At 37.8% G+C, this 12483-nt stretch overlaps 1 protein-coding gene across 1 annotated transcript in view; it reads right to left on the minus strand.

Moving 5' to 3' along the window:
* Positions 1–8188: 8188 nt before the first annotated feature.
* Positions 8189–12483, minus strand: part of Ptchd1 (patched domain containing 1) — a 53689-nt gene continuing 49394 nt past the window's right edge. Inside the window, exon 3 of the mRNA XM_004670002.2 lies at positions 8189–10120. Within this exon, the coding sequence (XP_004670059.1) occupies positions 8466–10120 (1655 nt within the window). The 3' untranslated portion in view covers positions 8189–8465. The remainder of the gene's footprint in view (positions 10121–12483) is intronic.

Raw genomic sequence — 12483 nt, forward strand, 5'->3', positions numbered from 1 at the left:
ATGCTTATCTGTCTCAAAACTGACCAAGCTGAACTAATTATGTGCTTTAGTGTTTGCAAAGGTTGTCCTAGCTTAAAAATAATTTGTTGCTAAAATAATCATCTATTTTCTAGTGTAATGAAACCCAACTAAAGTAGTAGGACATACTACTACAATATAACTGTGGAGTCTTCTGGGAGAAGCAGATGATAAGCTTTCTGAATAGTGAATCAGTGGTTATTCTGGCAGAAGTATTCTTACTTAATCGATTAACATGAATACAAATTAAATATCGTGATTTAGCCCAAAACTTTAAAAACAGTATGCATTTTTAGGAATTTTTTCATAAGTGAGGGGCAATAAAAGAACCCATATTTTAATATCTAAATTATTTTGTCTAGGGGAGTAAATTTTTCAACATGGCATGACAAAATATTTTCTGTGTTTTAGAACCTGTTAGTATTATACTGATAGAAGGACATTTAATAATTATTGGCAGATGTTGTTTTTTTTTTCTTTCTTTTTTTGTTTTTTTAAAATTTTTTCTTTGTTTTTTTTAGATGTTGTTTTTTGATGTTAAAAAGAGTAATTGCATAGGCTATGTAGATACAAGTTTTTACACAGTTTTGAAACATTGACACCTTTAAATAAATAAGAAAAGTGTAATCAAAGAATTACTAACACCAAATGACATTTCCATTGTTTGCCCCACCACTTAAACAGTTATTATATATTTTAAGTTGGGGTATAAATTCACAACAGCATATAAATGATGGGATAAGCAATAGGAAGAGAACCTGAGGGTATTGTAAGTTACTAGGGAGGGACTATGGCTTAATAAATAATTGAAATAAAATGTGAGGTCCTTTTAATTTATTTAAAAGCACAGATTCAGGTTTTATAGCTTTATCCTATAGTGAATCCTGAAAAATTATATTAGTCTTACATGATCAACAATTTGTAAATTGAAAGTTTATGCTTATTGCCTTTAAAGTTGCATTGTTTCTTCTCAAATGTGTTTAATGCACATGATATAAATAGAAGGTGTATATAATCTTTTAAAATTTATTTATTTTCAAGCAGAAAGGGATAGACTGAAGAGATACAAACAGAATGGGTATTCCGAGGCCTCCAGCCACTGCAAAAGAACTCCACATGCATGTGCAGCTTTGTGCATCTGGCTTTATGTGGGTGCTGGGGAATAAAAACTGTGTTGTTAGGCTTTGTAGGTAAGCACCTTACCTGCTGAGCCATCTCTCTATCTCCATCTCCTGTAAATAGCATTGCCATATATGTATGTGTGTGTGTTTATATATATATATATGCTATTATATCTCTTGGCCTATTAAACTTCATCAAACCACAGGGCTTGGTGTACCAAAATATATCATTGTGACTCAAATGTGTCAGGCATATTGTCAAAGATAATATGCAAATGTATATGCACACATGTGATAAATGTACACATCTGTATATGTGCATGTGTGTACATGTAAACACATGCTGTAGGTGCTATATACATGTACATATATGTACATATGTGTGCTGTTTCTGCACTATTTTTCATGTACATGTATATATACATATATGCACATACATACAAACACACACACACACAACACACACATATATATATATGCATGCATGTAGCAGCTGCATCTCCAAGTAGAAAAATACATCTCAATCATCTTGACAATATTGAGAGTAGGAAGTAAGTCATGGCCATGAATGGACAGAGATATGTAAATAGAAGTCTAGTTCTCTTGACTACCAATCAGAAGCTAGGGATAGTATGTGTGGGTCTGTATCTATTGGATCTGCTTCTTTTGATGTAACTGTTTCTTTTGAATATATATATTGCCTGTGTGTGTGGCACAGAGCCAAGGCATCATTGCCAGGTTTACCCAGTTAGCCACAGTACTGGGAGGTATCATGTCAATTACCTTGGTAATTCTGGGACAGTGGGCTAAGACAATTGTGTTATGAAGTGAATTGAAGGAATAAACATCTGAAAGGCAAAGCCAACATACGCAGGAGTCATCCTGGAAAAATCAAGGACATTGTTTTGACAAGGAGAATTGTATGGGTTTTTCGAAATAATGAGCTGAGAATGGATACTGGAAATGAGCTGTCTTTTGTCATTTTGTAGGAACTGGACACGTCATTTGATCCCAATGAATATAGTGCTCAAACCTCACATCAGATGCTGTAAAATGGGATTAATATTACTTGTCTTAGAAGTATCTCCTTATCATGGCTTGGGAGAGGACATTGCAACATTGATGAATTGCTAGTGACTCCTTTGTGCTTCAGGAAAGTTATTCTCTCAGCCTTACCTTAGGTCAGCACAGGTAGATTCCTTTGGCCCTACAGTTATATCAAAAGAAGAAGGTCCAACAGATACAGGTAGTTATTTACTCTCCTACTTTTCCCACCCACGTATGCTATTCCTAGCTTCAGACTGGTAGTCAAGAGAACTAGACTTCTATTTGCATATCTGTGTCCATTCATGTTCATGACTTCCCACTCTCAATATCATCAAGATGATGAAACTTATTTTTTCCTTTTGGTTGGAGGGTCAGCTGCTACAAGCATGCAAAAATATATCTGGTATACAGTTTTGATTTGGGATCATTTGGGACCAGCCATTCCAAGGATGTGTTATGTGGCTGCCAGGGAGCAAGTGACTGTATAATCTGGAAATAGACTCCTCTTTCCATGGTTCTATGACAAGGCATACTTCTATATATACCAGCTTTGATGGCTTTCTATTGTGTGTGTATCTATGGGGCGGTTACATTAATGTTGAGGATATATATATATATATATATATATATATATATATATATATATATTTACAATAATGTGGTAGCAACCCAGTATTCTTCCTGGCAACAATAGCACAGCTCATAGGGGTCATTTCATGACCTCACTCTGGAAGCCATATTTAGCTGGTGCTAGAGAATAAATCAACACTGAGAATATGCTTGCAGATAAACAAAAGAATGAAAGAATGAATAAAGAATAAATGAGCAGATGTATTCATTGGGTTTATCATGAACAATCAATATTTGGAAGCATCTTTGACCCCTTAGTGGAAAGAGGGTTGAGAAGTCCTTGTTTACCCATTAGCCAAAAGGACTAAAATAGGATCATACTCCCATTGTTATCTTCATTTAGGACAGAGGGTAATGGAGACCTCTTCTGGAATCTGATAACAACTATGAATCATCTCTTTAGTAAAATGTACATATTTAACATATGCATACAGTTTTGCATATAATTTTAGGGAACTCAGAGGTCTTCCCTCCCTTAAATCATTCATGATCTTTAGGTTGAGACCTTGTAACTTTGATACATAGAATGTGGCAGTAAAGTGTTAGAATGGAGAATGAACTGAGGATTGGAACTAAACATCAGTTCCAGTTGTGTATTTGCTTTTTACTAGCCTTATAAATGCAATTCCACTTCTCTAGGTTTCAGTTTTCTTATGTGAAAAATAAGGGGTAGGTTTACTTCTATCCAAAGATTCATCTGGTATCAATGTTCAGGAAGGAGAAGGCACATTCCAAGGAACATCACTCCTTCCACTGAGATTCCTTGGTTGGTTGTCTCCTTGGTACACACTGTTTTCTTTGTACTTTGAAAAGAAGCCTTCTTTCCACACCAGGTAGACTCCTTTGAACTCTTGTGTTGCTAATTTGATTCTAACAGAAAAATCTGCACAAAGGCCACAGCTTTCTGGTCATCTCAAGAGGACTTCAAATAGATCACCTGGGCAAAAGGAGGGTGGGGAGATGAGAGGCAGGCTGGGAGAACATACTGATAGTTTATTCAGGTGAACTGATTTTAGCTCATTCACTCTCCTCTTTGCTTTCTCCTGGACTGGCATGAAACAGAAAGAAACAGTTGTAACCACCACAGGGAGGAACTCTGCAATATGTTAGCTGTAGCCACTCTCAGTTCTTTGCCAGTTAATCTAGCATAGTACCAGTATAATATTTTCATTTGTGTGTCAAATTACCATGCTTGAAAAAATAGGGACTTTGTCTTTAAATACTTAATGCATTTCATTTAGCACAAACGTAAAAGCAAATAACCCAAAGAGTATGTTCTAATGTCTTCAGATAAGCCAAGCATAGCTATTAAGCCATTTTAGCCCCTACCTACCTGTAACGCATACCCACATCCAATTTTTAAGGTTCATAGTCCAATCCCAATGTCCAGGATTTTAACACCCCTTGCAACTACCCCATAAAGTGGTAATCTAGTCCAATTTTGATTGTCCCAAAATGGCCAGGAATTAGCTACATTCTGTGGCAATCTGTTGCATTTTTATATAGCACTAATCTTAGGCCCAAATCTTTTTGTTTTGTGGGTTTATTTCTTGAGCCACAGTGCTCCTGTATAAGATTGAAAATTAAAAATAATAATGTCTGAGTTCTTTGATTTTGCCACAAGCACTTCACAAATGCCGTATCAGACCTCATAACTATATTGCAATATCATTCAAATGTAAACTCTGTAAAGGCAGATTATGTTTTTCTGGTTTGTTCACTCTTGTGTTCCCAGTCTCCAGAATAGTATATGGGCAATATCAGGCACTCCGTGAATATCTGATGAATTTAATTTAAAGATATTTACTGTTTTTCCCCATTATACAGATGAAGGAAAAAAGAAATTCACAGAGATCAAACACTCAAACACTGCTACAAGCTGCAGGGATACTTTAATAGGATCCAAAGGAATAAAGCCATTATGAGGAGGATACCATTTATGTCCAAGAGGCTCTGCCTCACATCACATCCCAAAGGCAGTTCTCCATCTCACCTGTTCTTATGAGGGACACAGCCAAGCTTTGTTGCTGGGGCTGGAGGAAGGTAATGTTACAGTCCTAGAATGCCACGAACAATTGGGTGGTGGTTATTTAAAATAAACAGGTTTTCAAGGGCTTTGTTTAGAGCAGTATATTGCATAAATAACAATGGCCATGGAGGAGGGCATCTAGTTATCTCACTTCTAGCTGAAAATGGTGGGGTGAAAGTTGTAGGAAAAGTGGAAGCAAAATAAATAGGAACCACAAATGAAACCAAGCAAAATTAATACCCCCAAACCAGTCAGACAGAAAGCAATCAACCAAACAAACAAAAAGAACTCATCCCCCAAACAAAAAAGTTATGAGCTGGAACAATGGACAGGAATTTTCATGAGAGTTTGTCTTACATTTTCTCTGGAACAAACTGTACTGCTTTTAGCTTGAGGAACTCTGATGGTACTCGTTGGATCATTGCAGAATGTCTGAACAATAATAGCCTATTTCAAGTATAATTATCTTTCTTGAAAACCTCAATTTCACTGGGAATTTACATTTTCTACTGAATTCCACTAAATGAGGGAATACCATTACATTTTCATTGGCTTTTCTCATATTTCTTATGAAGGCCAAGAAAGTCCAAGTATCACAGTTTTTCAGTTGACCAGGAGAAATATATTTGATGAATTACTATTTTCTTTGGTAAACAAACACCAACTCAAAACCAACCAAATAAGTTTCTTTGGCAAAGTGGACAGTAATGACTTGGTTGGAATTCATTAAAAGAAAAAATTTCAAGTGTTTTCTGGGACCATTTCTTCCCTTGTGGCAATTTAAGAATTAAAATTCATGAAGATTTGAATTCTATGGTGGTGTGATTTTGAGATACTTCTAAAGTGTCTTCTCCATGGTGGGGCTAAACCAATGCCATCACAGCAATAATCAATATTAACAAGTAAATAATAATTATCTAACAATAAATAATAAATCTTGGCATGCACAGTCTCCTGATAGAAAAATTCATTTCACAGTCAGAATTTCATAAGCCTTGATTTCAAGTGCTGAAAAGAGAAGATGACAAGTTTGAAAATGCCCTTCATTTAAAAATATAGTATACTAAGATGCACAGAGACTTAATCAAGTTGGAAAACTACTGTCTGTCATACAACAAAGTTCCACAGTAAGTCATTCTGGTTGACCAAGTTGAATGATTAAATTCTCAACAAAATCCATTTAATTGGAGTGTGTGTTGTGTGTGTGTGTGTGTGTGTGTGTGTGTGGTTTCAGTTTTGTAGAGTCACTAGCCCAAGTTGCTTCACATGGCTGACACTAAATCAATGGCTGATTTAGAACACACTGTTCAGAAAACGATTTAACAACATATGATTTAAGAATAAAACCAATCCCCTCTTCAGTTGTGTTTTATAAATGATAGCTTAGTTGCAGGCCCCTAGGAGAAACGATTGATTGAAGATCTAGTATGCAAACATGCCCTTTTGTGAGGACTGTACTTGTCCTCAAGTTAAAGCTCATTTTCTTCTTGTTCAGTGACAATCACATTGATATGACTGTTTAGTGGGTCTGCAGGGGAGACTGAGCAAGTGGGTGACACACTAGCTATGATTCCCTACACATGTATTAGAACTGTGTTGACAAGAACATATGAAATAGAAAGCACAGGTTTGCACTTGGTGTGTTTACATTGTAATCATTTGGATTTTTTCTTTTTTTTTTTTTTTTGCTATTTAGAAAGATAGTAGCCAACTTAAATCCAAAAAAATTTAATTTCAGACACTAAAATCTGTCTGCAGTGTGGTCAATGAATTCTATGTTCCTACCTTAGAAATGTAATTCATGGTGTGAGGTGGGTAATCATCCTGTCTTAGACATGTTAAAATGATGGAATTCTTCTGTTGGTGTGATCTGGGTAAGTTACATCATTTTCTACGTCTCAGATTCATCTTCTGAGGATGGGGATGTGGCCAGGTATGTCTGCTAAGGTCCATAAAGGTAAGATGTCTTTGGGAAATGCTTGCCATTATAGATGTCTGAAGAAGTTGTATCTCAAAAAAGGATAGATGATGTAAACATTTGCCTCAACTGATACCCAGGTTTGGGTTTCACTTTTATGTATTTAAAGAAGTGCAGGGTCCTGGGGACAGCATATGTGTCATCTTCAGATCAAAACATTTTTGTTCAGAACTAGGAACCAGTCCCTCTGTACATTCTTCAAGTTAACAGTATAAAGATCTGGGCATGTAAATGTACAGAGGGGCCTTGTGATGAAGTATAGAAAAAGCAACAAAAAAATAGTGTGTTGGGGAAGGAAGGAGAGTGGCATGTAGCAAATTTAGCAGGAAAGATTGACTGCTTTCACTGATAGGTTTGTGTTGGTGATTAGTTTTCCAGTAATTTTCATTTGGACACTTATCTCTGAGCACTACAAAGTTTCTCATTGCCAGGACTTAGATTTACCAAAGTTCTTTCTCCTTCACTAAATTAATGAATCTCATGTCTCATAGCAAACAGATATTGGTACTGCAAGTTGGAAGCAATAGCCAATAACCAGTTCAATGTTCCTTTTCCTTTCCCAGCTACCTATGGGCAGATGTGCTTCCTGGGCATCTATGTAAAAATGCATGTAGGGCCAGATCACAAACAGTTGTTACCAGCTGGCTATTCTTTTACTATAGAGACACTGTCAGTTCAAGAAGACACCTGATTTCCTTCCATCATGCCAGGTATTTGGGCTTGACTTTGTGGTTTTTGTACCCTCATAATTTCCAGTTAAGAGCTGTAACTAATAAGGAAACACATTTGATCACAAGTAACAAGATATTCTAAAATAGAATTATCATAATTCGGGAGCTGTCATTAGTCTCTGGATGTATTAAACAAGTCATACAAATGTTAAAAGTATATCAGCGAGGGAAAATGAAAAATGTATTCTAGACAAAAGCAAACCTACCTCACCCAGGTGAATTTAAGTGTGATTCAATTTCAGTTTATGGATGATGGTCACTTTACCACACCTGTTTCCAAAGTTCTTGCTTGCTTTGCTTTGCTGCTCTGAACTTTCATAAGCAGCAACTTGGGTGTTAAGGTGCCAAGTGAGACAGCCAAGACCTCAAACCACAGATTCTAAGTAGAGTTACTCCCCTGCAGAATTTTTGGAAGCTTTGTTGTTTGAACATTGCTTAAAGCTATTTTTGCCTTGGCAGCTGACCTTTCAATCAGTTGCTTTTATTATAATACCAGCAACATCTGCAGTGTGGATAAAATAGGATCCTGCTTGTCAATAAGCTTTCTTCTATTTGATTTTGGCTTAAGAGACTATAAGTCTCTTGAGGTGCCTCTCTCCCTCTCTCTCTCTCTCTCTCCCTCTCTCCCTCTCTCTCTCTCTCTCTCTCTCTCTCTCTCTCTCTCTCTCTCTCTCTCTCTGTGTGTGTGTGTGTGTGAGTGTGTGTGTTTAAATTCTTTCTCATGACAACCCTTTTGTTTTAGAAATTGAAAAGGTGTCACATGCCCATTATTCCCTTTGCCTTTTATCTATCTTTGCAATGCCTATTTCTTACCCTTAAGAGGAACAACCTTGACTGTAATTGTTTCATTAACATAATCTCTTTCTTCTTGATAAGACCTAGGATAAAAATATACAAAGCAGCAGATATTATCACACTGTTGTAATTTGGTCAACCACTCGGGTACTATCGATATCCACCATTTCTACACACTCAATTTCCTCTCGGTTTTCAGGGTTTTTCTTCTCTTTCCTTTTTTTCTTAGAGGGTGGCAGGAAAGTCAGTATCACAGGTAAAATGGCAAAGCAGTGAAAGAAGGTGACAAATGCTATTAAAAACAAGCACCTGAACAGTGTACAGGTCAGATTTGAAGGCACAGCTGCGAGAGGAATTAGACCAACAATATAGCAGAGGTAACTCTGTAAAATAGCTACCCCATGTACTTCCAGGGCATTTTTTACCCATTTAGTTCTTGTAAAATCCTTGCCCAGAACAAATGTGGATAACAGTGGAGCACAGTTGTCAATTGTGTAGTTAATTCCATAAATTAAGCATAGCACGGAAATGCAGTCCAGTTCTACTTTCCATAATGTCATGAAACCTATTACTCCAAACTCCACGGACACAACCGTTAGAGTGATCCAGACATTGATGAGAGAGTCTGCCACCAGGAATGCCGAGAAGAAGAGCAAGAACAAAGCACTGATGCAGGAGTTGTGCAGGGGGGCTCCCAGAGAGGAGGCATATCGATCCATGTACACAAAAGATGGATTGAAGACAATGAACTTCACCTTGGAGGTGACTGAAAGTCTCCTCAGAGTCTCCAAGAGATCATAGAGTTCTTCTCTGTTTGTTTCCATGGTCTTGGCCACCAGAAACATTCTGGAGGCCACTACATCTACCTCGTCATTATACTTTTTAGAGAAGATGATGTCCTCTTGAAAATGTGAAAACTGGGGGGCTTTCAGGAAGGAATTCCTCAACATGTCTGTGAAATTTTTCTTAGGCAAGTCAGTGGATACATTGAGTTTCCGAAGGTAATTTAAATAGCTTTCAAACCAGGATATCCGCACAAACCCCTTGGTATATTCTAGAACATCTTCTTGGACACTAGTGTTCCAGTATTCTATGGACTCATATATGTAAAACCCAATTACAGGACTGTAGTTGCTAAAGTACTTTTGCTGGGCAGTAGTGTACTCAATGGTTTGCGTTGCAGTTGCTACGATGTTACTAAGGTCTGACCCTTCACTGACCTGCAGATAGCCCATTAAGGCAAAGGAAATATAAATAAGGTAAAAGAGAACTACAAAAGGCTTGACATAGGTGTTGGTAATCCAGTCACAGTAATAGCGTTTGAGGAAACATACCAATAGGTGACTCTCGTAAGTGTTTGCTTCCTCGCCTTCAGCTGTGTCCTCACTGAATCTGGCTGTCAGGAGAAACCTGTACCATGCCGGCTTCTCCTGCAATACCTCAGGCTTTGGAACTTTTCTACAGAAGATACTATGCTGGTAATTGTTTTCTATGTAGCCAGTGAACACAAGGCTGGAACCGTAAAACGAGAGTACATAGAGGTAGTTGAAGAGGATTGCAATACAGGAATTGCAGCAGAAAATCCTGGCTGCCTCAATGTTCGTGAAAGGGCTGGCCCCTATGCCAAAGGTGACCAGGTACATGGCAGTGGTGAGAGAAAAGGAGAGCATGGAGTCCGCATAGACTGCTGCAGTTCGCTCTTTAACGTGTTGATCTTCTCTAGTTTTCCTCCATGAGGATAGCATTTCAAAAGTCCCATATAATCCATGACCTGTGGGGCAGAAAAAGACCAGAGGAAAAGTTTAAAGAACTAAGGTTTTTAAAGAGAGGTATCAGCTTGCTCATGGGAGACTACTGGTTCATAGGAAATACAATCAGGTAACAGGTTTGTAAATGCCAGTGATTTCTTCTGTTGGAAGGCAAATCTGTGCTTTGGAGAATCATGAGTGCTCATGGACACTGTTCTCTAGGATAGATATATAGTAGCAAAGGTCTTCATGTTCCATTCAGGCTTAAGAAAGCTGGAGGAACTTTTGTCCAGAGAAAGCTGAGTTATCTGTGGCCTATCCCATTTGGGAATTATATAGATCAACTGTTTAGGGTTGCTGGCACAGGTTGGCTGGCGGAACACTCCAGAGAAGATGCCTGGACACTCATCATTTTGCTTTCTAATCCCACAGGTTTGGTTTGGGGTCAACACAGAGGAAGGCATTGGGACAGAGGTTCTGAGTTAATGCCCGATCCCTTCTTCTAAAATTGGCCAAATGGAAGGGGTTAGTGGGAAAGAGGTATTGCTTTTTGTTTAGTCTTGACAGGCAGCTAAATTACAGCCTCTTTTTTTCTTCACTAAATATCAAGATATGAGGCAATAAATCTGAGAAATTGAAGAAAACAAAGAGAGTAGGAAAAGATTGACTAAGAAACAGGGGAGAAAATACACAAGAAACATGATTCATGCAAACCCTCCCTGCTGTTGTTAAAAATGACAATTCAGGTCAAAGGTTTATGACTTGCATTTTGTCTTTAGGCAATTGTTTGACCAGTTATGGTTGTTCATAGATGACACATCAAGCAGGCAGTGACTGCTTCCTTCTTGAGACTATTTGGCAGTGGCCTCTACAAGAGCAGGCCAGGTTAGTAACCTATTTCCTTAACTGCTGTGGCCTTTACTTCCCTAATTAGGATTCCAAAAGCTCTAGTGATGGTTGAGTTTCAGGAAGGACCCATGTTCTAATTCTATTCTGCTACCTGGGAGATCAAGTGTGGTTCCTGATTGGAACCAGACACTTCCTGGCTATACCTTTCTGGGTTCCCAGGTTGTTGTAACATTGGAAATCCCAGCAATGTGAGGCATTGCAGCTTTTGATAACCCCTGTCTTGGCACTGGGAGAAGCAAATCTAATTTTCTGCTCTACCCCATGGCATATTCAGTCCTTATTATTGAGGGCAATAAAATCTTTACCCTGTGGTACAATAGTCTTGTTTTTAAAGAGGAATTAAAAATCTCCAATCAAGCATAATTTGAAGTGAGTCATCATTATCTTATGTGTACAGTAACTGAGTATACGTCTTTTCTCATGCCCAGGCTGATAGTGTTTCTTTACTGTGCAGTCTTGGCCCCAAACCTAAGTGTCCATTTTATAGTGATGATACAGTCTTGTTTTCTCACTGGGATTTGGCATTTATCTTAATTTATTAGGCATCATTTTACAGCTACATTTAGAGGTCAGGTCAAACTGTCAATGTGATTACTAGCACCATGGCCCCTATTAAGTTAGAGGTACCTAAACTCCCCAGACATGAAGTAAAAAGTCCATCTGTTGACTGACATCCTGCTGTTAATTATGTTTTATGTAGTTAATTTCTAGTCTCAGGAGGGAAAGCTATTAAGTCTGTTTCCACTGTGTTCTGGATGGACGAGCCAACCTTTGATTCAAAGTAAACCATCTTTTAAAAATGAGTAAAAAAGAGGACTAATACATCTGTGGTATCAGTGACCCAGAGAAATAATACTGACCATTTCATATGGGACCATGAAGAACAAGGAAGCTTTGGAAAACAAAACACACTTCAAGAGGTTGCTGAAAATGGAAATTAGTTTTCTATGGTATTTATTTGATGGAAGCAAAAATATTTTCAAGTAAAGCTTTACTATTGAGTCATGAAATATGGTAAGGAACTTAGGATGCTTATGGCAGAATTAGAATTAATCACAGTAAAAATTTGAATTGAAAAATTTTTTGTTGTTTTTTTCAAGGTATGGTCTCATTCTAGCCCAGGCTGACCTGGAATTCACTATTTAGTCTCAGGGTGACCTTAAACTCATGGAAATCCTCCTACCTCTGCCTCCTGAGTGCTGGGGTTAAAGGTGTGCACCACTACGCCCAGATTGAATATTTTTTTAAGTCCTTTTAAAAATTAATGTGAATTTTCTTTTGTTTGTTTTTTGAGGAAGGGTCTCACTCTAGCTCAGGCTGACCTAGAATTCACTATGTTGTCTCAGGGTAGCCTCGAACTCACAGTGATCCTCCTACCTCTGCCTCCTGAGTGCTGGGATTAAAGGCATACACCACCACACCCGGCTTTAATGTGATATTTTATATGACATTCTCTGACTCTGACTTATGTTGGAAA

The sequence above is a fragment of the Jaculus jaculus genome, chromosome X (assembly GCF_020740685.1).
Source record: "Jaculus jaculus isolate mJacJac1 chromosome X, mJacJac1.mat.Y.cur, whole genome shotgun sequence".
Lineage (NCBI taxonomy): Eukaryota > Metazoa > Chordata > Mammalia > Rodentia > Dipodidae > Jaculus > Jaculus jaculus.